Below are 27,244 nucleotides of genomic sequence, written 5' to 3'. Positions count from 1 at the left end.
TTGCAAGACTTTTCCCTCTTCAATTACTGAGTGATCCCAGGACCACCTACTCTTGAGAAATTTCAAGTCTGTCTTCATACACAAAATAGAAAACTGGTTTTATCTGATAAGGTGTTCCAGATATCTGTTGTTTCTGCAACTCCACATCTGTTCACCATTCTTCTGGGAGCCTTACCTCATTTTCCCTCTGGGGTCTAGACTTAGTCTGTGACTTCAGAGATCAAGCATGTGACTCTAGTCTAAGCCAGAGGCACATTTCATGTCCCTGGATATAGTGACTGGTTCTCCGATGAGCTTATGATCTAAGAGGAGTCTCTGAAATGCAATTGAGACTTTTGCTGAGAATAATTAAAACAAAACTTACTCTTTTCCATTGGACATAACATTAAAGGATGTGACAGCCACCTTGTAACACCAGAGAAGAATACACTAGGTAACACAGTCATCTCAGAACCAGGAGACAGAGAAACCAATCAACATGAAATAGGCTGAGCGCCCATCTGTACTAGGTTGAACCAAATTGCCAAATTTGACTGCTTCTGACCTAGGAAAACAACAATCCCATATGGTTCAACCTAATAGCTCTATCTTTTCAACTATGTATTTCAATACTCCTTCCTTTTGGCTTCAAGCAGTTTAACTGAGTTCTCTGTCATTTACAAACATGAGAATTCAGACTTATGTGTAAGGTTGCTGTAGGCACTAAAGCACTGTGTCCAAGATGCACAAGAAAATAATTTAAGGATCCCTTGTACTAAAAAGCCCGGGGCGGGGGAGAGAGATACCACGATACAATATCTTCTCCACAAGTTTAGAAAAAGTTAAATTCTTTTTTTTTTAATGTTAATACTGTAGTTTTATTCATAAGAAAGATAAAAACAGGCTTTAAAGATTAGTAGGTAATTATTCAACGTATCATCCCATCTACACTACAGTTTTAAAGATTTTAGTAAAACTATGCTGACTTAATTTTTTTTCCAATTATTTTTATTAGTTGGAGGCTAATTACTTTACAATATTGTATTGGTTTTTGCCATACATTGACATGATAGAAAAAATTAAATTCTTGAAAACGGAAGTCATGATGGATAGAAATACATGAGACCTCACAGTCTAAAAAGAATTTCACACTCTTCTCAGTTAACTGGCATAACTACCCTATGAGGTAAATATGTGCCCATTTTATAGATAAAACCAACCCAGAGCAGTTGAGTATGTTGTAATGAATTTCCCAGATAGAAAATGGCAGAGGCAACTTTCAAATCCAGATCCTCTAATCCCCAAATTCACACTTTTCCTATTTTGTCTCACAATGCTAAGATGGTCAAGAAATCAATTAGGAAACATTTGTACAGGCCCTTAATAAAACATGGGAAGCATCAAAGAAATATCTCTGACATTGCAAAACATCTACCAATCTGATTATTCTAAAAGCAGCCCAAAACACCGAGGCTAGAATGTGTCAAATCGAATATTGGTGAAATCCTAGCCAGAGTCATTAGGAACTAGAAATTGACTATCTCAGAATTTTAAACACAAAGTTACAGCTCATTTTAACTGTGGAATCTAGACTCCCCTTTTCAGTTCTCATCGTCCTTAACTTCTCTGTTATATTGATACTGCTGTCTTACTAGCACACTGTAGATGCTTATTAATAAATGTTTGTGGATTACCACAATGTAACAATTTTTTTAATTCCTCAAGATCACAAAATTAATAGATTAAAACTATTAATATCTGGGTTATATCAGCTCTTCAGAAATGTGCTCTGATGGTCCACAATTTTTAAAAATGGATCCAGAGGCACAGACTTTGGGAATTCTCAGTTCAGTCCAGTCGCTCGGACGTGTCCAACTCTTTGCGACCCCATAAATCACAGCACGCCAAGCTTCCCTGTCTATCACCAACTCCCGGAGTTTACTCAAATTCATGTCCATCGAGTCGGTGATGCCATCCAGCCATCTCATCCTCTATCGTCCCCTTCTCCTCCTGCCCCCAATCCCTCCCAGCATCAGGGTCTTTTCCAATGAGTCAACTCTTCGCATGAGGTGTCCAAAGTTTTGGAGTTTCAGCTTCAACATCAGTCCTTCCAATGAACACCCAGGACTGATCTCCTTTAGAATGGACTGGCTGGTTCTCCTTGCAAGGAGACTCTCAAGCATCTTCTCCAACACCACAGTTCAAAAGCATCAATTCTTTTGTCGCTCAGCTTTCTTCATAGTCCAACTCTCACATCCATACATGACCACTGGAAAAACCATAGCCTTGACTAAACAGACCTTTGTTGGCAAAGTAATGTCTCTGCTTTTTAATATGCTATCTAGGTTGGTCATAACTTTCCTTCCAAGGAGTAAGCGTCTTTTAATTTAATGGCTGCAATCACCATCTACAGTGATTTTGGAGCCCAAAAAAATAAAGTCTGACACTGTTTCCCCATCTATTTCCCATGAAGTGATGGGACCAGATGCCATCACTTGGGAGTTCTGGATCAAGCTAAAAACACATGGTTACATTAATCTATCATGAGATTCAGCTTAGGCCTGAGACAGGTGACCCACCCAACTGAAGATTCGCCAAGATCATCTTTTCATCATGCTTTGCCTCATCTGATAAGTCAGGATCAACACAAAAGGAATCTAGAGATCTCAATGTGGGGACAGTTAGAGGACATGCGTCTAAAAAAGGTCCTGTAGAAGAATGAGGAGTCTCAGGTGCAGACCTTGGCTCTATCACACAAGCCCTTAGGTAGGGCATTTAATCCCCACCCTTCCACTCCTTTCAGTCTCCCTCCAGGGTTTAGTTACTTAGCTATAAAATAATGCCAAGCAGTCCAAGATATATATTTAAGGTTATAATAGTTTATATTAAAATAGGGCAGGGACAGGAAGTTTAAGCAGAAGCCCCAAAGACTGGCAAGGAAGAACTTCAGTAGAAGAAAGAAAAGCCAACTGCTGTGAAATAAAAGCAGCAGCAGATAATAGAGATGTGATAGAACCAAAATGTTGCCTGTTTGCTACTGGCCACACAACCCTTGTAAGCATATAAACTGTACCCAAAGACATAATTGTCATAAAATCTGATCCTATTAAGGGTACAATCAAACTTCTATTGGATGAAAGAATATCATTGTCCTGAGAAACCATAACATTTTCTGAAAAACTTCAAATCACATCCTGGAATCTGGGAATTCTTCAGAGAAATGTTAGGTGGAAAATACTTAAATATATTCTCATGTGCATTTTGAAATGAGAAATATGATCAGTAAGCAAGGAAAGGTATTATGAATCAAAGTAATAAAAAGGGCTATTAGTTTATGATCATTGTCTATAATGCCTTACACCATGCTAAGGCACACTTACCACTTTATGTTCATAAAACGTCACAGAATAGATTCTCCCATTATCATACCAGTTTTACAGATAAGCAGTTTGAGCCATGCAAAGTTAAAGGACTTCCGCAAGGTCATACAGCTAGAATGAGGTGAAGCCGTTGCTTCAGGCCCTCCTGCATTTTTTTAAAAGCATTATGCAAAATAGAGGGCAGTGCAAATAATTTCTAGCCACAGATATGCAATATTTTTTAAAAGACTAACTGCAAAACACTCTCCCAGTTTCTAATGATACGCAGTTTGCAGGATGATCTTACCTAAAATATTTTATGCTAAAATAAGGGCATTTACAATGTCATCACACTTCTTCATCTAAGTCAAAAATCATTACAACAGGCATCTAGAAATCTTCTTAAACCCCCAGGTTGACGATATTCAGAGGACATGTATGTAAAAATGATCAAGTGGGAAGACTGAGAGTGAGGATAGGAACCTTAGTTTCTGGAAATATCCAATTATGAGCAGCAAGCAAATTCTACAGTATGTGGCAAAGACTTGCAAAAAGTCCCTTGGCTTCTTTAGTAACTTCACATGTGGACAGTAACTAAAGGGGTATGGCATTCCTAGTACAAAAGAGCCATATACTAGAGCAGTTTAGTTAAAGCCTCTGGAATCAGAATCTCTGGGAATTGTCTCACAGTGATTTTCTAGCCATATGACCTGAAGGAAGTTAACTGGTCTATGCCTTCATTTCCCATCTGTAAAACAGAAACAGTAAGAGTGCTTCCTTAAAAAGGGGCATGATAAAGACTAAATTTCAACAAGTGCAAAATACTTAGAACAGGGCCTGCCACATATAAGTATATGATATATATGACATCATATGATATATACTACACCTATTATTATTATAGAATGAAAGATGGATGGGTCCAAACTACCAAGAAGAGTAAGTACAGGTCATTTAGTGACTAAGACATTTTAACAAAGGGATGAGAACATCTGTTTGCGTTGTATGTGGACAACCCAGATGTATCCCAGTTTAATCCAGACAAGATTTCCTTTTGCCAGGCACTGACAGGAACATATAGTAAAACTTGTGGCTATATTTAGGACAAACCCTCCACAATAATAATAAATTCTCTTTCTCTGTTACCAACCCTGAGAAAAGATTTTCAAAGTTAGAATTATTAACGTTCTCTTCCTGCCTCCCCTCCTTTTCCAAAGATTTTTACACGACCAGTGAGGTTCGGCGTTTCCAAACTTCTTCCCAGGAAGTCTGCAATGTGTACTGCTAGGAGTTGCTGTATAATTACTTAGTTGATTCCCTCTAAGGAGCTTACTCTAAGAATTGAGGAAAGAAAGCAGATTAACCATTTGAATACATGCCACCAGCCCATCCCCTCTCTCTGCCATAAATGGGGGCTTCTGCAGTCTCCACTCTTCAACCCTAATATGTGATCCAGGGAAATCAATTTATTGCTTTGGCTAATCCTACAACAATAGGGGTTTCATTTTCATTGTAGGGCAATTAAGTTGTCCGAGAAGGAAGGAGCGGGAGGAAGGGGTGGGGGGGGGGGAGGGGAGAGGGTGGTCTCCCATCCCCACAGACAGATTAGTGCCCCTGGAGGCAGCAGCGTCCGCTCCGTCTGTCTGGTGGTCGGTCACACGCAGCTCTTCGCTGCTACCTAGCAACGCAAAGCCAGGGAGAGAGCTCGCTTGTTCCCCTGCCTCCCAGCCTCTCCCATTCATCCCTAGCTTCCTCTCTCTCTCTCCTTCTCCCCGACCCCAGCCCCCGATCTCTCTCTTTCCCCTCCTTCTCTCCCTTTTACTCTGTTCTAGTCTTCTCTCCTCCTCCCCTCCCACTCCTTTTATTCTCTCCCCTACTCCCTCCTCCTCTTTCCGTCGCCTCCGTTCCTGTAAAAAAACTAAAACTCTCCCGACAACTTGAGAGAAGGTTACAGCGCTTCATCGCAGAAACTTTCTCCATTCGAGCCCTCAAAACTCTGGCCGCGCAGACGAGCCCCATTCATCAACACAAAAGCCTCCACTTCCCGGCTGGAAAGGGAAACCCTTCAAGAAAATGCTGCAGCGTATCAGCCACTCTCTCGGCCAATCCCACCTCCCAGCCTTATCTCGACTAGTGAATGATCTTTATCGAGATGCGGTCTCTTGGGGGTCACGGCGAGACCAAGTTTCGCTGCTGCAAAGAGGCGAGGTGCCCGAGCCGGCAGCCTGGGCGCGCGAAGGGATTCCCCGGCAGGGCGCTGCAGGTGGAAAGCTGCGCGCGGAGCAGCGCGGAGGACCGCTTGGCCCGGGAGAGAAGAAACCAGCGCGGGGAGCCGGCTGCGGACTCTCGGGGAGAGCAGCAAAGTACCTTCCAGGAGGGTTGGGACAAACCTCCGTGGGAACAAAGGCGGGGTCCTTGTGGGGTGTGCTGTCACCGAAACCGCAGTGGCTGCTCTCTCAAGTTTGGGACAGCTCACTACCGGGGCGGGCGAAGGAGGGGCGCTCCTGCTGGCCCCACGCAGGGCAACCTGAGTGCCCCACAGGGAGCTGTCCGGCCGCCTCCCGCTCCCGGCCTCAGCCGGCCGCAGCCCCCTCCGCTCGCCCGCGGACCCGACCCTGTCGCAGCCAGGGGAGTCCCGCACTCCGCGCGGAGCTCGGGCCGGTGGGCGCTTACCTCCGCCACTGGCCGGCGCCAGGCAGGCGGCGAAAGCCAGCAGCAGCGTGCATGCTGCCGCCGCCGCCCAGCGCTCCATCCCCGCGACTGTCCGGGTCCCCGGCCTCGCCGTTCCCTCCCCGGGAGGTGGGCGCGCGTCGCACTCGGCACTGCAGCGCCTCCACTGGGGAGCGCTCTTTCAGGGCCGCACCTCCGCGGGCTCCTAGTGGCAGAAAGCCGGGACCCGCGCCCGAGGAATCGCGTTTTCTACCCGCGCCAGTCCCCACCCTCCAGACCTTGCATAAAGCCCTTTAGACCCGCCCGCCCCGGAACTAGCCTGCGGGAATCCCGCGGGGCAGGCCCCCTGCCGCCCGGCCCGCCCCCTGCACTTTGCAGCTGCGAGAGGAGTCGGGACCCGAACACACGCGTGCACTCTCACGCATGCACTCCTACAGACACAGCCGCGCGCGCACACGCACCCGCTCACACGTGCACGCACACGTCCCAGGTACACACGCTCATCACCGTCACACACTCACACTGACACGATCACACGCGGGCAGGACTGGCTTCCGCACAGAAGGTGGCTAGGCGGTCCACACGGATGTCGGCCACCTATAGTTTTTGAAAAGGGAAAATAAGAGAAGGAAGAGGAGGGAAGGGGAAAGAGAAATGGAGAGCTTGCTCGAAATTTGTGACTATTTTATTCTCTAGTTTACAGTCCTCAAGCTCCCTCGGACACCCGGGTTTCCCCTGTAGAGTTTGGCGTGCTCTATGTTTTTACGAGTTACGGGGGGAGTTAGATCAATGTTGGGGCGATGGGGGCGCGTCGGATCCTTGAGATTTTCTCAAGCACCACGTCTACAGGTGTCACGGCCAGATCGTGCTTCTTACAAAGCTGATCATTTTGAAGCAAAACTGAAAGAATGAACGTCTTCTCGACGGTGCAGGTGCCCCTTTACGCGAGGGAGAAACTAAAGGGGTTCAGAGAATCCCGCCGCTCCTTTCTTTGGGGCAGCGTTAGCCCGGCTGGCGAGGGCTGGAGGAGGGAGCCCCAAAGAGCACTGTGAGAGAAACTTAAAGAGCATCGTTCTCAGCCGATACGTGGCTCCAGTGCCCACAGAAAGGAGGGTCCTTGCAACCTCTTTGCTGGCCACGTGGAGCCCTGTGTGAGAAGGAACCGTTTCTAGGCCAGGGGTCACCCCGGAATTTCCTCACCCCGGAGCCAGGCCCTGGTCCAGGGAGTCAGGAGCCCTTTCTCTCAGCCAGAGGAGCCGTGGCCGTCAAGACGACATCCCAGCACCCACGTAGTCCCCGACCCAGAGGCTGCCACCCCTTCTCCCCGAGCCTGGATCTTGAGACTCTGTAGAACTCTACTGACCCCAAACAGTCCGGGCTTTAGTGGTTGGTGAAGCTTTGAGGGGAGGGGGAAGGGGAAATAGATATTATTTTTGAAAGACAGGATGAGAGAAATAGACCCAGATAAAGAAAACTTTGACTTAAAAAAGAGTAAGGTGCGAGCAGGGGCGGGAGAGATTAAGCGGCTTTCTCAAGAACTGGAAATCCAGAGTTCTCGGCTCCGACCGAAGTCACTGGGGCGTCTGGCGCTGGGCGGCGCCGCGGAGGAGGCAGGATTGGGGACCCGAAAGGCACGGGGGGCTGGGAAGTCAAGGGGACGGGGCGAGCGGGAGGAGGGAGGCAGCGAGAAGCTGCACTTTCGTCTCGGTGGGTGATTTATGCCGGTTCCGGGCGGCCGGGGCGATGGTACGAGACCGCGCCGGGGTCAGAGCACTCCGACGCCGGCCGGGGCCGCCCTGCATAGTCAATGAGCGTCCCCGCACCACAGTTACAAAGAGCCGCTGCGGGCGCTGGGGAGGCGCGCGCCGCAGGCGGTGCGCGGGTGGGGGCACCGCGGGCGCCGGAGAGGCTGCGTCCGCCCGGGGCGTGCGTGGGGAGCTGAAGGTGCGGGAGCGGGAGCGCAGGCGCGATCCGGGGCGAAGGGGCGGGCGTGGGGGCGGCGTCTGTGTCCTTTCTCTGTTTAGCAGCGCGGGCTCCAAACATTCCTTTCTGCACTGAAGGGTTTCCCTCATTGTTGCTGTCTTTGTGCTGCGGTGTTGCCAACTTACTGGAATTCCTGACGTGGTTGCACAGCAGGGCTCAGGCTGACCGTACGAACCAGCTGCGTTTGTGTATGGGGCCGACCCCGCCGTTAATCCCAGAAAAACGCCAGAGAAGGGGGGAAGAATGGAGGGAGGGCAGGAGGGAGGGGAGCAGATGAACGGGTGGGGATGGAGGGTGAGGGACCAATAACGAAGCACTGCCTATCATTCCCGAGACTGTGTGTACACTCGCACATCCACACTCTTTTCCCCTAGAAAACCCCAATTTTTCAGTGCACTACCAAACTCGGGCCACTTAAAACCAGACATCTTTTTACAGCCTGCACCGTGCGCCAGTTTTTATCTCGGTATCTATACCTGGGAATGCCTGTTGCTAGATTTGGGGGATTAAAACTAAGGACTAGCATCCGGGAAAGCGCAGGCTCGCTCAGTTTTGATTTACGGCAGCACTGTTTCTATGTAATGCAAGTTTCTATATAATGCAAAATCTCTTTATGTTCCACATTTCTCTCTACATCTATACATAAAGGACTTTACAGTGCCCTTAACCAAAAGAGAGGAAAGTGCTGAAAAGTTAAATTTATTCTACTAAATTAGTATTCATTGATTTCCTAAATATATTTTTTACTTTATTTTATTATGCATCTCAATGCCAAACTACTGGTAATATTTTCAAAGCATTTGTTACTATTCTGACTTAACTTCTGCTTCCTGTAGTGGACATGAAGTGGAAAAACTCCTTGAGTACCAGTCCAACTCCAGCTTGCTAATAATCTAACCCAGATTTGCCACTTGCTGCCACAGAGCTAACTGCTCACTGAACAGTTTAAATCCGGTGTCCATAAGAGTTCAAACTTAGCATGATGGAGCCTGAACTATAAACCTTTAGTGTTTCTTATCTCAGTAAGGGGCACCACCATCCACCCCACAGGCCAAAGCTAAAATTGTCGTTTTTAAAAAAATATTTATTTTTATTTTGCTGTGATGGGCCTTAATTGCACCACATGGGATCTTTTCAGTTGTGGCTTATGAGATCTAGTTCCCCTACCAGGGATCAAACCTGGACCCCCTGCATTGGGAGCTTGGAGTGCTAGCCACTGGACCACCAGGGAAGTCTGTGAAATTGTTCTTTTTGACCCTTTTCTCTTCCGTACTCCATCTACAAGTTCCTCAATCCAATCACTTCTTCTCAAATCAAACTCACCCATTTTTCTCAGTCTCGTTGCCAGTAGCACAACTCTCTCACCTGAATTACGGCTAGATCCTTATAATGGGGTCCTTGCTGCCAGTCTGCCCTGGCACATCTATTTTCCATTCCACAAGCAGATGATCCAAGTGATACTTCTACCAGACTAGTGCTTTCAGACAAAGGTAATTAACTATTAGAGGGTTATGAAATCAACATAGTAGGTCAGACAAGAATTATTTTCAAATAGAACAGAATAGAAACTAAAATAACTTTCATATGGAGAGGATATGTGTTGTTTCACAAAACTCTTGTGAAACAGACATTCCACTATGTAAAATATCTTTCTTGTTATGCATCTCAGTCAAAAAAGTTTGAAGTATCTCTCCTTAAACGACTTATTAATTAGAGTAATAGTAACAAGTTTAGAACCTGGCAGGTGTTTTAATGTGTGTGTGTTGTGTGTTAGTCGCTCAGTCACGTCCAGCTGTTTGTGACCCCATGGACTATAGCCCACCAGGCTCCTCTGTTCATGGGATTCTCCAGGCAGAATACTGGAGTGGATTGCCATTCCTTTCTCCAGGGGATCTTCCTGACCCAGGAATCGAACCCTGGTCACCTGCATTGTAGGCAGATTCTTTACCATCTGAGCCACCATTACTTAGGTATGTTAAGGTCAACAGAACAGGAGATAGCCATTGTTTATTATACTCACAGATCCCAGAAGAGGGAATACAAGTCAGGACACTGAAACCCATACAGGCAACTGCCAAAGTCATCACTCAGAGAGCAAAAGGAGGGAATTGTGGGCAAGAACCTTTACTTTGTTTCCACAGGAAGGAACAGGGAATAGACAGGCCAGGTAAGCAGGTTTTGGATAGGATAGTTAGTCCTTGTATTTGATAATGTCCTTGTATTTGAACATAACACCCTGCCCCCTCCTCCCTACCCCAACTCTGGAGGAGGCAGGAGATCAAGGCAAGGTGAGTCAGGTATATTATCAGGACAAGGTGTATGCAGCAAATGCAGGCAAAGGCAGATGCATCAAGATTACCGAAGCTAGACATAGGGTAAACAAAGCAGATACCACAGTGTATACCTACACAAATGCACAACATATTCATGAGAAAGCATCAGAAGAATTCAAACAGGATATACTGTAAGCTGAGGGACTTTTTAGAGATAAGACAATTAAGTGCAATGCACAGGCTTGGGTTGGACTTGGACTAGCAGGGGAAATAGCTCCAAAGGGCATTATTGGGAAAATCAGAAGCATTTTAACATGAACTATAGATTGAGAGAAAGCAATGGCACCCCACTCCAGTACTCTTGCCTGGAAAATCCCATGGACGGAAGAGCCTGGTAGGCTGCAGTCCATGGGGTCGCTTAGAGTCGGACACAACTGAGCGACTTCAGTTTCACTTTTCACTTTCATGCATTGGAGAAGGAAATGGCAAACCACTCCAGTGTTCTTGCCTGGAGAATCCCAGGGACAGGGAGCCTGGTGGGCTGCCGTCTATGGGTTGCACAGAGTCGGACATGACTGAAGGGACTTAGCAGCAGCATAGATTGAATAATAATATCCTATAATGTCTCATATTGGTTGTAAAGGATAATGTCCTTGCTTTTAGGGACCATATCCTAAAATATTTAAAGGTTCACAAATGGGAATTCCTTGTGGTCCAATGGTTAGGACTCTGTGCCTTCCCTGCTAGGGCTGGGATTCAATCCCTGGTCTGGGAACTAAGATCCCACCTGAGAGACACAGAGAAAATATAAATACATACAGAAACATAATTTCAAAATTTATAAATTAGGAAGAGAGAAAGAGAGCACATGGGCAAAGGGCAATGTCTCTTGCACTACTGCAACATTTCTGTGAGCTTAAAATTATATTAAAATTATTTTTTTTAAGTTTTAAAAACTTTGCATCAAGTCAGAAATTCCACAAGGACAATTCCTCTCTTGTCTCTCAGGATTTGCTCCTATTATTCCCTCTGTCCAAAGTATTATTCTCCTATCATTCCTTCCTTTCATCTGGTTAGGTCTTACTCAACTTTCTCAAATTTCCAGTCTCATCTGAAATATCTCTTCTTCCAGGAAGCCTTCCCTAATCACCCCTACTGCCTTAGGAGACTCTTCGGTACCCCTTCATAGCTCTCTTGATTTCCCCAGCCCTGTTCTTTGACACAACACTTGTTGTATTCCCTTAGCCTCCTCAAATTTTTTCGCTCTGTTGCCAGAGTAACTTTTTGCAGTCATCCAAACCATATCAGCTTCCCTTGTGGCTCAGCTGGTAAAGAATCTGCCTCCAATACGGGAGACCTGGGTTCAATCCCTGAGTTGGGAAGATCCCCTAGAGAAGGGAAAGGTTACCCACTCCAGTATTCTGGCCTGGAGAATCCCATGGACTGTATAGTCCATGGCGTTGCAAACAGCTGGACATGACTGAGCGACTTCCACAAGACTGTATCAGTCACTTGGTCTTAACACTTCAACAGTTTCCCCATTATCTCTGAATAAAATTCTAAGATTCTTGCATTGCTACAAGCTCTTGAATGATCTGGCCACTGGCCATCTCGTGACCTTCATGTGACAATCTGGCCACAGCCACATTGGCTTCCACCTGGTTTCGAAAACAGACTGTCTGCTTTTCCACTCTTGAGGGTGAGATTAAGGCGCCTAAGGGGGATATAAGCAGAGTTTCATGGGGCTATCCAAATTCCTGACAGCGCTCCAGGTCTAGTTCCTAACCTAGATTACCCTTAAAATCATCATCCTATTCCCTGAGGGAGCCTGAATGGATTTCTGCCCTCTGTAAAACAGAGCCAGACCAAAACCATACAAAAGTGCCAAAAAGTCATCAGAAGGTATCTCACCTATCAAGAAGTTCCAGTATGTTTCTGATGTAATAATAACTGCTACTCACAAAGAAAGGACATCGTTCATTTGGTTTTTTCCAACTTTTGATTTGCCAGTCTCAGAACTGCATCCTGAGCCACGAGCCATAAGCAGTCCTGAGCCACCACTTTTCCTGGTGGGTAACCAGGCCTGGAAAAGTCACAGCAAGACCTAAAAGGACAACTAAGGCAGCAGCCATGTCTTCTAAACCAAAGACAGAGATACCAGGTATAATATGACAAGGCAATCCTCTCTCTTTGCAAATACAGTCATTGGGAACATCTTGGCAGAGGTTTAAAGAAACGGTTGAGAATCTAATGAGTCTCAGTGATTGAAAAAAAAAATTCAATAGAATTAGGACTTGCCTGAAAAACTTAGGATTTAAAGACAGGATGGCCGGAGCCCTGAGAATCAGGTGGGCCTAAGGCGGGCATACATGTTCAGATGGTGATGGCACCACAAGCGCCAGTCAAGAGTATGCGCAGAGGTACTTGATAGTGCATCGTGAGGAAGGCTAGAAATACAGTAGCAGGGTCAACTTGGTTAGCCTCCCACTTTCAAATTCCTCTTTCTTAGGAGCAATTTCCATAGACAAAGGTCAGTGAAAACATCTGCCTGGATAATGACTCTTGAGAGCCCAAGACCAATACAATTCCCAGGGTGCATCTCTAATCTCAGGGGTTATGAAAGGGCTGGATGTCCACAGAGAGGTCTGTGATGAGGAGTACTACATTCATGAAGAAAGAGCCTATATATATAAAGTCAGGATCCATATATCATGCTTCAGGTGAAATCAAGTAGGACAACTATCTCAGTATCACCATTAGACATAATTCCAGTCTTCCATGAACAACTTTGCTTGGAGACCTGCTTCAGAATTCAGCCAGGTTCCCTATTAAGGGACTCTTGAGAGTCCCTTGGATTACAAGGAGATCAAACCAGTCGAACCTAAAGGAAATCAACCCTGAATATCTACTGGAATGTCTGATACTGAAGCTGAAGCTCCAATAATTTGTTCACCTGATGCAAAGAGCCAACTCATTGGAAAAGAGATGGTGGATAGCATCACCGACTTGATGGACATGAGTTTGAGCAAGCTCCAGGAGATAGTGAAGGTCAAGGAAGCCTGGTGTGTAGCAGTCCATAGGGTTGCAAAGAGATGGACACGACTGAGCAACTGAACTGAACTGAAGACAAATCCAACTCCTTTATAGGCTGTTGTTGTTCAGTTGCTCAGTCATGTCCAATTCTTTGCAGCCCCATGGACTGCAGCATGCCAGGCTTCCCTGCCCTTCACTATCTGCTGGAGCTTGCTCAAACTCATGTCCATCAAGTCGGAAATGCCATTCAACCATCTCATCCTGTGTCGTTCTCTTTTCCTCCTGCCTTCAGTCTTTCCCAGCATCAGAGTCTTTTCCAGTGAGTCAGTTCTTCGCATCAGGTGTCCAAAGTATTGGAGCTTTGTCTTAGTCAACACCAAATTCTCAGAACTTGACATGTGATCTGATACATGGCAAGCCAATCAATAAATGTTTGCAGATTAAACAAGTGAACAAATGAAATAAAACAATATAAGATGCAACTTACTCTGAAGAGACCTTGAGATCTTGCATGCTATTAGAAGCATCCTCAAGGTATATCAGAGTTTTAAACTCTCTAGCTATCCTTGCCTTGAAGGCCTACAATTAAAGTTGCAATCTGAGTTATAAAATGAGCATTATTTCTCTAATGTCCCATGGGGATGTGGCTTAGTTACGCAGTCGTGTCCAGCTCTCTGCAGCCCCATAGACTGTAATCCGCCAGACTCCTCTGTCCATGGAATTTTCCAGGCAAGAATACTGCAGTGGGTTGTCATTTCCCACTCCAAAGGATCTTCCTGACTCAGGGATCGAAACTGCATCTCTGGCATCTCTTGAACTGGCAGGTGGATTCTTTACCACTAGTGCCACCTGGGAAGCTGGCAATATTTGCAGACCTTTTTGGTTGCTGGGGCTTCCCTGCTGACTCAGATGGTAGAGAATCTACCTGACCATGTGGGAGACCCGGGTTCGATCCCTGGGTCAGGAAGATCCCCTGGAGAAGGGCATGGCAACCCACGCTAGTATTCTTGTCTGGAGAACTCCATGGACAGAGGAGCCTGGCGGGCTACAGTCCATGGGGTGGCAAAGAGTTGGACATGACTGAGCGACTGCTAATTTCACTTTCTTTCACGTGGTTGCTGTAACTTGAAGTTGTACTGTCATCTAGTGGGTACAAATGAGGGATGTTGCTCAACATCCTACAAGGAACAGGACAAACCTTTCCTTCCACCTTATCCTTTCTCCCATCTCATAACAAAGAATCATCTGCTCTCAAATTTCACTAGTTCAAGGATGAGAAACTCTGAAAGTGCAATCAAAAGGTCTGTAGAGCTTCTGCCCTGGGCCCAGAAGGGTGATGTGGCTGGGGCTTCGCCGACCTCACTATGTCTGCCATTTTCAACTTTCAGAGTCTGTTGACTGTAATCTTGCTGCTTATATGTACCTGTGCCTATATCCGATCCTTGGCACCCAGCCTCCTGGACAGAAATAAAACTGGGTTGTTGGGTATATTTTGGAAGTGTGCCAGAACTGGTGAACGGAAGAGTCCTTATGTTGCAGTATGCTGTATCGTTATGGCCTTCAGCATCCTTTTCATACAGTAGCTCGGAAAAAGGCCAGAATTCTTCAGTTGCCATCAGATTTAAATATGACAAAAAAGGACTATCTGCCAAAAATAATGGAAAGAATGGTTAACCCTTTTATCTCTGAACATTGAATGAGCTACACTTTCAGCTGCTGTTCTCTATTTTTGTTATTGGACCAATGTTCTGTATAAATAATTAGGATGTAACATTTAATACTTAGAATTTAAATATGTCTGTAACAATCAACCTCAGTACTGTCGCTACAATATTACATTCTGCATATGTCATTCTCTTGTGCCAGATACCATTTTTAGTGAGGTATCTTTAAGGCACATAGTAGAAAACAAAATTGGTAAATTATTCAAATTCCTTTCACTGTGATTTGGAAATGATAAATCTTCATAGAATGAGACCTTATTTTTTGGACTAGCTTTTTTATTGGGGGAAAAAAAGGTTCAATTTGTGTTGGTAAGGATTGCATTCATATTTAATAATGCTGGCTTTTCCTCTGGCCATATCATTTTGAGCATTAACCAAAGTACCTCTACTCTTAGCAATCTGTAGTTTATTACAGGTGTTTAAACTATTTAAAACAAGCCTATGTAGTTCTTAAGGAGGAAGATAAATGAGATGTGACTTAAGAGAAAATGTTAAGACTATTGAGAAAATGTTCCTATTTAACATAAAATAATTCAGAATACCTGAGTGGTGTTATCTCTGAAACCTCTGGTTAAGTATGGATAAATGTCTTAAGCAAAAATTTGACCAGTTGTCATTCTCCAAATAAGACTACATGCTTAAAGGGAACCCTCTTACACTGTTGGTGGGAATGCAAACTAGTACAGCCACTATGGAGAACAGTGTGGAGACTTCTTAAAAAACTGGAAATAGAACTGCCATATGACCCAACAATCCCACTTCTGGGCATACACACCAAGGAAACCAGATCTGAAAGAGACACATGTACCCCAATGTTCATCACAGCACTGTTTATAATAGCCAGGACATGGAAGCAACCTAGATGCCCATCAGCAGATGAATGGATAATGAAGCTGTGGTACATATACACCATGGAATATTACTCAAGCCATTAAAAAGAATTCATTTGAATCAGTTCTAATGAGATGGATGAAACTGGAGCCCATTATACAGAGTGAAGTAAGCCAGAAAGATAAAGAACATTACAGTATACTAACACATATATATGGAATTTAGAAAGATGGTAATGATAACCCTATATGCAAAACAGAAAAAGAGACACAGATGTACAGAACAGACTTTTGGACTCTGTGGGAGAAGGCGAGGGTGGGATGTTTTGAGAGAACAGCATCAAAACATGTATATTATCAAGTGTGAAACAGATCACCAGCCCAGGTTGGATGCATGAGACAAGTGCTCAGGCCTGGTGCACTGGGAAGACCCAGAGGAATCGGGTAGAGAGGGAGGTGGGAGGGGGGATCGGGATGGGGAATACATGTAACTCCATGGCTGATTCATGTCAATGTATGACAAAAACCACTACAGTATTGTAAAGTAATTAGCCTCCAACTAATAAAAATAAATGGAAAAAAAAAAAGACTACATGCTTAGAGTAAAAAGAGCTAAACAGAAAAAAAAAAAAAAAAAAAGGTCTGTAGCAACTAAACCTTGAAGATGGCATTCAGACCCTTAGATCAAGAACAGAATCAAAAATTCATCTAAAACCCACTTCTGCTAATATCATCTCCTTAGTAACTGGACAATGCCATAGGCAAAGGACTATAAGAGTTCAGTCAAGAGAAATAGACATTAAGATGGGGCATTCTAAGAAGTATTTCAAAATGCAGATGTATCTCGGTTCTTATGCTTCAGCAATGTTTAAGTAGATGCAAACTAAATGAGAAAAGTACTTAATTTCTCTCTTCTCTCCAGTTGACCAACTGCTATTTTCTCCTCAAGCCTCAGCTCAAATATTTTCTCCTTTGTGATAAAATCGCCTCGTTCTCTCCCAGAGAGTCTCTTTCTTTCCTGTAACCCTATTCCATCAAACACTCACCTTCATTAAGATTTTCACTTTGTGGTAGTAGGTCTTTGATTACAGTCATAACACCTCCAATAAACTTTGTATTCCTCAAAGTCTTTTTAAAATAAACTTTTTAATTGTAGAATAGATTTACATAAAAATTGCAAAGATAGTACAGAGAGCTCACATATATTCTACAACCATTTTAGCATATTATTAACAACTTAGATTAGTATGGTGCTTTTGTAACAATCAATGAGCCATTATTGATATTGATTTAGGAACTAAAGTCCATACTTTTTTGGATTTTCTTTTACCTAATGCCCTCTTTCTGTTCCAGGATCCCATCCAGGGTTACTTTATACTTAGTCATCATGTCTCCTTAAACACCCACTGGCTGGGAGAGTTTTTCAGACATTATTTTTGGTTTGGGTGACTTTGACAGCTCTGAAGAGTACTAGTCAGATACTTTGTACAATGCCCCTCAATTAAGATTTGTCTAATTTTTTTTTTCATTATTTGACTAGGGTTTTGCAGGGGCAAGATGACAGAGGTAAACAGCCATAATCCTCACATCGTATCAACAGTACATACTGTCAACATGACTTACCATGCTGATGTTAATTTTGACCACCTGGCTGAAGTCATGTTTGTCATGCTGCTACATAGCGATCACTCCTTTCCTCGATTTTCATCCTGTCCTCTTTAGAAGGATATATTTATGCACATCCCACATTCCACTTCTTTAAGGGCAAAGTAAGAGAATTCTTCTGCATGAATGCATTTATCTGTTTGTCCCTAATTATTTATTTTTTTGTTTTTTAAATTTTTTAACACCAAAACCATTTTCTATTGGAGTAGAGTCAACCAGATTATTTCTTTGTTCAATTATTTATTTATATCACTATGGAATTATGGATATTTATTTTATAGTTTGGATCATAACCCAATACTGTATTATTTTATTGCTCAAATTGTTCTAGGAACTCTTTCATTTCATTCCTTTGTCCCTTTAACATACTCTCATCATTGTGGGGTTTGGGGTTTTTTTGTTTTGAGCACTTCCTTACTTTTCAGCCCTACAAGATGCTCCAGGTTCAGCTTCTAAAATTTCTGACCCAGTCCTATAATCAGTCGAGACCTCCTCTTTATTTTGTTTTATGAACAAATTTTTTTAAAAGAATAAAATTAGTAACTAAAATTTTCTGAATATCCAATATGTGTCAGAAACGATCTAAGAGTGATAAAGAATCTGCCTGCCAATGCAGGAGATGCAGGAAACAGGGGTTCAATCCCTGGGTCGGGAAGATCCCCCAGAGGAGGAAATGGCAATCCACGCTGCTATTCTTGTATGGAAAATCCCATGGACAGAGGAGCCTAGCATGCTGCAGTCCATGGTGTCACACAGAACAGGACACGACTGAGTGAGCATGAAAGAATCTTACATGCATATGAAAACTTGCTGACATCAGGCAAAGTTCCAGCTAACTAGTATGCAAATACTGATACACCTTGTTTTGAATGAATTGCCTGGAGAAATTATTTTTATTACATTTTATTTTTATAATAATAGAATGGGGAACCCTAACATTATACAACATGAAGCTAGAATGGAAAGAATTGATAGTTTTACCTATAAAAATCAAATCATTTTGTTAGTAAAAACACAATAACACAATAAACAATTTAAAGACAAATTGGAAAATTCACACCCATGACCAAAAAAGCTAATATTTAATAATATATAAAGGTTCCTAGAAATTAATAAAAAATTGAGTACCTCACTGGAAAAAAATGATCCTTGAGCAAGTAATAGCCAACATTTATGTAGTGCTTTAGCTTCCCTGGTGGCTCAGACGGTAAAGCGTCTGTCTGCAATGCAGGAGACCTGGGTTCAATCCCTGGGTCAGGAAGATCCCCTGGAGAAGGAAATGGCAACCCACTCCAGTACTCTTGCCTGGAAAATCCCATGAACAGAGGAGCCTGGTAGGCTGCAGTCCATGGGGTCGCAAAGAGTTGGACACAACTGAGTGACTTTACTTCACTTATGTGGTGCTTACTACATGCTAAATACAGTTCAAAGTGCTTTAGGAACATCAGGTTATTTTATCACAGCAGCTTAATGAAGTAGTTACTATAATCACTCCTACTATCCCGAAAAGGAAGCTAAGCCCAGAGAAGTTAAGTGATTTTCCAAATGTCACACAGTTATTAGAATTTGAATCCAGTATGATCAGCTTCAGAGTACTTCAGAGTACCTAAGCCTGTACTTTCCCTGACAGAAGAGTCTTGAAACAAACACTGGAGTGCAAGTCATTTATTTGAGAAATAACTCCAAAGAGGAAAGCTATAAACAGGTGCTATATCAATGTGATGTCCGGCATTTAGTTCTCCCAGAGCCTTCTAAACAGAGCAGTAAAGGCTTTTCAGAATTATCCACCTGACTATCAAGCAGAAGTATTTCTCAATCAGCTTCCATTTGCTGTTGGTAGAAAGTTATCTTCATGGGCATTACTGTCCCTTTAACCTGGAATCTGCATGTACGCTTGCTGAGCCAGCCAATGTCTGCAGCAACGGAGAAGCTCCAGGGCAAAAAGTAAAAGGCATGCTGCAGAAGGTCCCTGGAGCATAATTCTTCCAGTGTAAGATAAGGTGAAGCCTGGATGAGGAGCCAGGGGCCCAGGCAGTTGTCATACCTAAATGTTTTGTGGTCCTTTTATTGTGTCCCTCAGTGGAATCATTATGTCTAGGAACAAGACCCTCTAAACCAGCAGAGCTTAATTACATTCTGTCATTTAGCAAATTCTTGAGATGATGGTGAGAGACACCAGTTTTTCTTCCACTCCTTGGGGACAGAGTATCATCTATCTGCACATACTACATCTTAGATGACAGTCCCCCAGTCCCATAGTTTTGTTATTGAGCTGGTCATTTACATGAGAATTTAATAGATCATCATAATTATAGTGTTGGTGGGGCACTTTGGGAAGGGAAAAGAAACTCATATTTAGAGGATCTGTTGATTCTAGGAAGGACAAATCATTTCTCCCTCCATATGAAAAGCTCCATTGTAATCAGCATGCCACCAAGAGGTTGATTTTCCTGTTTTTTCCTCATGTTGGTGTTAGCAATTTGTGCTTTTCTAGGAATCTTTCCATTTAATTCAAAATTTTAAACATATTGGCGTAAATTTATTCATTACATCCTCTTATCATCTTTTTGGAATCTGCATGATTTGTTATATGATCTCTCTCTTCATTACTGCATGGGGCTTCCCTAGTGGTTCAGACTGTAAAGAATCTGCCTGCAATGCAGGACACCTGGGTTTGATCCCTGGGTTGGGAAGATCCCCTGGGGAAGAGCATGGCAACCCACTCCAGTGTTCTTGCCTGGAGAATTCCATGGACAGAGGAGCCTGGAGGGCTACAGTCCATGGGGTCACAAAGAGTTGGACACGGCTGAGTGACTAACAGTTTTTTCCTTATCAGTTATCAATTTTGTTGGTCTTTTCAAAGAACAAACTTTGGATTTGTTTTTAATTAATTATATTTTTGTCTTCAGTCTTTCCATTCTAGGTCCTGGTATGGCTGGCAAATTTTAATTGAATACTTTATATTGAATGTGAAAAGTTGTGCAGGCTGTAGATGATGAAATCTTCTCCAAAGGGGATTTATTTCCTTCAAGCAGGCAGTTAGAATGGGGGTGAATCCTTGATCTAGTTAGACTGAGGTGTCTCAAGACTAAATTTAAGTCTTCTTGAGAGCTGAACGGGTGCTGCTCTGTCCTGTTGCTAGGGTATAGCCCCTTAGATATCTCAATGGAAATATGAGATATGAACTCATCAGCACCATCATATTACCAAAGCTCTGGGTAATCTTCTAACATCTTAGCATCCACTTTACATTAGACCTTTTAGTTCAGTGCAACTTACAAAGTAGAAATGCCTTGAGAAGAAAAGTAGTAGATTTGGGGGCTTACCTCAATCTTTTCTTTCTTTTTTGTATCTCAGTCTCTCAAGTTGTTGAATGTCTTAGTGCTCTACAATGCCTTTAAATGATTCTTTTATAATTAAAATTTTTTAATATATTTTTATATATTTGTGACTATTCTCTGACACTACACCAAAACTCAACAAGTTGTAGTTTCTTAAAGGTTAATTACAAATAATGAATCTGAAACCATATCGATGAAATTTTCATCTTTGGTGATATTAAAGTCTGTTGGTCTATCTTCCACTTTGAAGTGATTTTGTAAAATTATGCACTAGTCATTTGAAAAATACCAACTTACTGTTACTCAGTTCTTCTAAAAGTTGATATATTTCATTACAGAATTTTTAATCACATTGGTTAGAATCACCACAAAACTCAAGCAAAAATATTGTTAAGTTATCAAGCTCCACTGACAGATACAAGTTATCCAAAATTCTAATTTTTTTAACTGAAGGCTTAGTATGTTCTACCTAATGATTGCAGGGCACCCTATTGTTACAGGAACCTCTTTAGTAACAAATATATCACAAGAAGAATAACTTGTTATATTTGAATATATTGCAAGACAACATTTGGATGATATATCATCAACAGTAGAAATAAAAATGTACCTATATTCTTCAGAACTTGTATGTTCTATCAACATAAAGGTGACAATCTCATAAAATAATATTTAAACCTAGAAATACCACAATGTGAAAGGCAAATTATGCTAAATAGAAAAGGCTTTAAAATTACAGTAAAAATAAAAATACAACCTATCATTAGCAATGTTTGGTGAGTAGCAGAGGGATATTGATCCAGCTGCCATCTGATTACTGATTGTGATAACTGTGGGCAAAATGACAGAAATCTGTGGAACAAGTAGCTTCAAAAATCATTCTTTAAAAACCAATTTACTACTTATGTGACTCCTAATAAAACCCTTCAGTTCAGCTCAGTTCAGTTCAGTCAGTCAGTCATGTCCGACTCTTTGCAACCCCATGAATCGCAGCATGCCAGGCCTCCCTGTCCATCACCAACTCCCGAAGTTTACCCAAACTCATGTCCATCTAGTTGGTGATGCCATTCAGCCATCTCATCCTCTGTCGTCCCCTTCTCCTCCTGCCCGCAATCCCTCCGAGCATCAGGGTCTTTTCCAATGAGTCAACTCTTCGCATCAGGTGGCCAAAGTATTGGAGTTTCAGCTTCAGCATCAGTCCTTCCATAGAACACCCAGGACTGATCTCCTTTAGGATGGACTGGTTGGATTTCCTTGCAGTCCAAGGGACTCTCCAAGAGTCTTCTCCAACACCACAGTTCAAAAGCATCAATTCTTTGTCGCTCAGCTTTCTTCACAGTCCAACTCTCACATCCATACATGACCACTGGAAAACCATAGCCTTGACCAGACGGGCCTTTGTTGACAAAGTAATGTCTCTGCTTTTTAATATACTGTCTAGGTTGGTCATAACTTTCCTTCCAAGGAGTAAGTGTCTTTTAATTTCTTGGCTGCAATCACCATCTGCAGTGATTTTGGAGCCCAAAAAAATAAAGTCTGACACTGTTTCCACTGTTTCCCCGTCTATTTCCCATGAAGTGATGGGACCAGATGCCATGATCTTAGTTTTCTGAATGTTGAGCTTTAAGCCAGCTTTTTCACTCTCCTCTTTCACTTTCATCAAGAGGCTTTTTAGTTCCTCTTCACGTTCTGCCATAAGGGTGGTGTCATCTGCATATCTGAGGTTATTGATATTTCTCCTGGCAATCTTGATTCCAACTTGTGCTTCTTCCAGCCCAGCATTTCTCATGATGTACTGTGCATATAAGTTAAATAAGCAGGGTGACAATATACAGCCTTGATGTACTCCTTTCCCGATTTGGAACCAGTCTGTTGTTCCATGTCCAGTTCTATCTGTTGCTTCCTGACCTGCATACAGGTTTCTCAAGAGGCAGGTCAGGTGGTCTGGTATTCCCATCTCTTTCAGAATTTTCCACAGTTTATTGTGATCCACACAGTCAAAGGCTTTGGCATAGACAATAAAGCAGAAATAGATGTTTTTCTGGAACTCTCTTGCTTTTTCAATGATCCAGCAGATGTTGGCAATTTGACCTCTGGCTCCTCTGCCTTTTCTAAAACCAGCTTGAACATCTGGAAGTTCACAGTTCACGTATTGCTAAAGCCTGGCTTGGAGAATTTTGAGCATTATTTTACTAGCCTGTGAGATGAGTGCAATGTGCGGTGGTTTGAGCATTCTTTGGCATTGCCTTTCTTTGGGATTGGAATGAAAACTGACCTTTTCCAATCCTGTGGCCACAGCTGAGTTTTCCAAATTTGCTGACATATTGAGTGCAGCACTTCCACAGCATTACCTTTTAGGATTTGAAATAGCTCAACTGGAATTCCATCACCTCCACTAGCTTTGTTCGTAGTGATGCTTTCTAAGGCCCACTTGACTTCACATTCCAGGATGTCTGGCTCTTGGACAGTGATCACACCATTGTGATTATCTGGGTTGTGAAGATCATTTTTGTACAGTTCTTCTGTGTATTCTTGCCACCTCTTATTAATATCTTCTGCTTCTGTTAGGTCCATACCATTTCTGTCCTTTATCGAACCCATCTTTGCATGAAATATTCCCTTGGTATCTTTAATTTTCTTGAAGAGATCTCTAGTCTTTCCCATTCTGTTGTTTTCCTCTATTTCTTTGCATTGATCGCTGAGGAAGGCTCTCTCATCTCTCCTGGCTATTCTTTGGAACTCTGCATTCAAGTGGGTATATCTTTCCTTTTCTCCTTTGCTTTTTGCTTCTTTTTTTTTTTTGTTTCATTTATTTTTATTAGTTGGAGGCTAATTACTTTCCAATATTGTAGTGGTTTTTGTCATACATTGACATGAATCAGCCATGGATTTACATGTGTTCCCCATCCCGATCCCCCATCCCGCCTCCCTCTCCACCCGATCCCTCTGGGTCTTCCCAGTGCACCAGGCCCAAGCGCTTGTCTCATGCATCCAACCTGGGCTGCTGATCTGTTTCACCTGCTTCTCTTCTTTTCACAGCTATTTGTCAGGCCCCCTCAGACAGCCATTTTGCTTTTTTGCATTTCTTTCTCTTGGGGATGGTCTTGATCCCCGTCTCCTGTACGATGTCACGAACCTCCGTCCATAGTTCATCAGGCACTCTATCAGATCTAGTCCCTTAAATCTATTTCTCACTTCCACTGTATAGTCATAAGGGATTTGATTTAGGTCATAGCTGAATGGAGTAGTGATTTTCCCTACTTTCTTCAATTTAAGTCTGAATTTGGCAACAAGGAGTTCATGATCTGAGCCACAGTCAGCTTCTGGTCTTGTTTTTGCTGACTGTATAGAGCTTCTCCATCTTTGGCTGCAAAGAATATAATCAATCTGATTTCGGTGTTGACCATCTGCTGATGTCCATGTGTAGAGTCTTCTCTTGTGTTGTTGGAAGAGGGTGTTTGCTCTGACAAGTGCGTTCACTTGGCAAAACTCTATTAGCCTTTGCCCTGCTTCATTCTGTACTGCAAGGCCAAATTTGCCTGTTACTCCAGGTGTTTCTTGACTTCCTACTTTTGCATTCCAGTCACCTATAATGAAAAGGACATCTTTTTTAAGTGTTACTTCCAAAAGGTCTTGTAAGTCTTCATAGAACCATTCAACTTTAGGTCCTTCAGTGTTACTGCCCAAGGCATAGACTTGGATTACCATGATATTGAATGGTTTGCCTTGGAAACGAACAGAGATCATTCTGTTGTTTTTGAGATTGCATAGAAGTACTGCATTTCAGACTCTTTTGTTGACCATGATGGCTACTCTATTTCTACTGAGGGATTCCTGCCCACAGTAGTAGATATAATGGTCATCTGAGTTAAATTCACCCATTCCAGTCCATCTTAGTTTGCTGAGTCCTAGAATGTCGATGTTCACCCTTGCCATCTCCTGTTTGACCACTTCCAATTTGCTTTGATTCATGGACCTAACATTCCAGGTTCCTATGCAATATTGCTCTTTACAGCATCAGACCTTGCTTCTATCACCAGTCACATCCACAACTGGGTGTTGTTTTTGCTTTGGCTCCATCCCTTCATTCTTTCTGGAGTTATTTCTCCACTGATCTCCAGTAGCATATTGGGCACCTACAGACCTGGGGAGTTCATCTTTCAGTGTCCTATCTTTTTGCCTTTTCATACTGTTCATGGGGTTCTCAAGGCAAGAATACCGAAGTGGCTTGCCATTCCCTTCTCCCCTGGACTACATTCTGTCAGACCTCTTCCCCATGACCCGTCTGTCTTGGTGGCCCCACATGGCATGGCTTAGTTTCATTGAATTAGACAAGGCTGTGGTCCATGTGATCAGACTGGCTAGTTGTCTGCCCTCTGAATGTCATCAAATGTCATCAAATGTTTTTTTCTCCCAGTTTTATTGAGATATAATTGACATAGAGCACTGTATACATTTAAGGTGTACAGTGTAATGATTTGACTTACATCATGAGATGATTAAATGATTAAACAGAAAGTTTAGTGAACATTCATTTCATATAGAAATAAAATTAAAGAAATAGAAAAAAATATTTTTCCTTGTGATGAGAATTCACAACAACTTTCATATATAACAGCAGTGTTAATTGTATTTATCATGTGGTACATTACATTCCAAGTAATCACTACTTACTCATAACTGTATGTTTAAATGTACCTGGTTTTTGTTTTATGGCCATGCTGTGTAGTTTGTGGGGTCTTATCTTAGTTCCCCAATCAGGGATCAAACTCAGGCCTCTGCAGGGGGAGGGCCAAGTCCTAACCACTAGATCACCAGGGAAGTCCCCATGAACATATCTGTTTTTGAAAGAACACTAGATGGGCCCAGGCTTCCCTGGTGGCTCAGACAGTAAAGAATTTGACTGCAATGTGGGAGATGTGGGTTCTATCCCTGGGTTGGGAAGATCCCCTGGAGGAAGGCATGGCAACCCACTCCAGTATTCTTGCCTGGAGAATTCCATCAACAGAGGAATCTGACAGGCTGCAGTCCATAGGGTCTCACAGAGTCAGACACGACTGAAGTGGCTTAGCATGGCATGGCTACGCGGGATTACATTAAGCAGGCTAAACTATACAAGCCACTATTAGGGGAGAAAAGAGAGACTCATATAATATTCTTATCTTCTGATTTCATATCGATGTTAGTTAATTTAGGTACAAGTAAATGACTCTCTAGACAACAAAGTAAGAGAAAAGAGTATGCCCATAAGTCCATGGTAGGGAGAAAGAACAGTCAGTTCATTAATTAATCAGAATCTCACTTACATATATACCATGAAAACAACCTTTGGCGATCTTAAATCAGACTTTATTCCTTGACAACAAGGGTAAACATATAAAAGTGCTATATACCAATTACTGAAAATAAAGATAGTATATGAAATTTATGCAAAGATATTATATCTCCTTTGACAACAAATTCACTGGAATAATTTTAAACTAATCAAAGTCAACTTTATGGCAAAAATGCTGTTATCTGCAGTCAGCCAAGGAAGCATTACCAGGTTTGAAGGTAGATCTTTGTTTTCCCCCAAGAATGACAACTTAGATGAAAAGCCCTCAGATTGAGTTACAGCAAAAGGAAAAAAAAAATTACAATTTTGTAAAATCTCTTTAACTCAGGCTCTCAGATCTCTGAACTAGAGATAGGATTGGAATGTGGCTGCAGGCAGGAATAGTAGTGTCGGAATCTTTTCAATGGAAGTCCTCCTAAGCATGGCATTTTTTAAAAGGAAGTTTCCTGATATCACTCAATGGAAAAAAATTACTCATTTAATATCTGGGTCTCAAAATAAGTACTGAGTCAATACCTGTGTCTCCATTTCACTTATACCAGTCTTTCACAATAGCAACTACAGTGTTTCACTTGTGTGTTTTTGTTTTCTCCTCTCTGCTACATATAATTTTTTAAATAGTGGTTGTGTTTGAAGCTTTGTCATTTAATTTATTTTGAATGCATCACTGCATTTCTAAAGACATGGCTTTCAAATAACATATTGAAAGATGGAAAGATCAAAAGAGTGAATATGCAGAACAAAACAAATCTCAGAGACCATTTTCTGTTTGAGTTTATGTCTGATACAATTGTTTCATTCTCAGACTGAGGAAGAATGGCACCACTTCTATCCAAATGCAACTTTGAATGTCATTGTGTTGTGTAATGCCTGACATGGAGCTTGATACATAATGAACAGACCATAAGTGGGACTGCTGAACTATATGGCAAACTACGTTTTGTAAAATCTGAACTTTAAGTAGCACTAAATCAAGATGTTTGCTCTTTGAACTTTAATCTGTTTTTATTTACTTGTAAATGTCTTTGGACTGACTTTGAGATGCACAGAGC

At 42.6% G+C, this 27,244-nt stretch overlaps 2 protein-coding genes across 2 annotated transcripts in view; one reads left to right on the top strand and one right to left on the bottom strand.

Moving 5' to 3' along the window:
- LRP2 (LDL receptor related protein 2) overlaps positions 1-6,245 on the bottom strand; it is a 176,544-nt gene extending 170,299 nt beyond the window's left edge. Inside the window, exon 1 of the mRNA XM_043894725.1 lies at positions 6,012-6,245. Coding sequence (XP_043750660.1) covers positions 6,012-6,090 — 79 coding nt within the window. The 5' untranslated portion in view covers positions 6,091-6,245. The remainder of the gene's footprint in view (positions 1-6,011) is intronic.
- Positions 6,246-14,631: 8,386 nt separating this feature from the next.
- LOC122688428 (protein kish-A-like) lies at positions 14,632-15,562 on the top strand. Its single transcript, XM_043894422.1, has one exon. It carries the CDS (start codon positions 14,662-14,664, stop codon positions 14,878-14,880), a length of 219 nt encoding a protein of 72 aa, XP_043750357.1. The 5' UTR covers positions 14,632-14,661; the 3' UTR covers positions 14,881-15,562.
- Positions 15,563-27,244: the final 11,682 nt, after the last annotated feature.

This window comes from Cervus elaphus, chromosome 33 (assembly GCF_910594005.1).
Source record: "Cervus elaphus chromosome 33, mCerEla1.1, whole genome shotgun sequence".
Lineage (NCBI taxonomy): Eukaryota > Metazoa > Chordata > Mammalia > Artiodactyla > Cervidae > Cervus > Cervus elaphus.
Note: the sequence above shows the minus strand (reverse complement) of the source record. Positions and strands in the feature narration are given on the sequence as shown.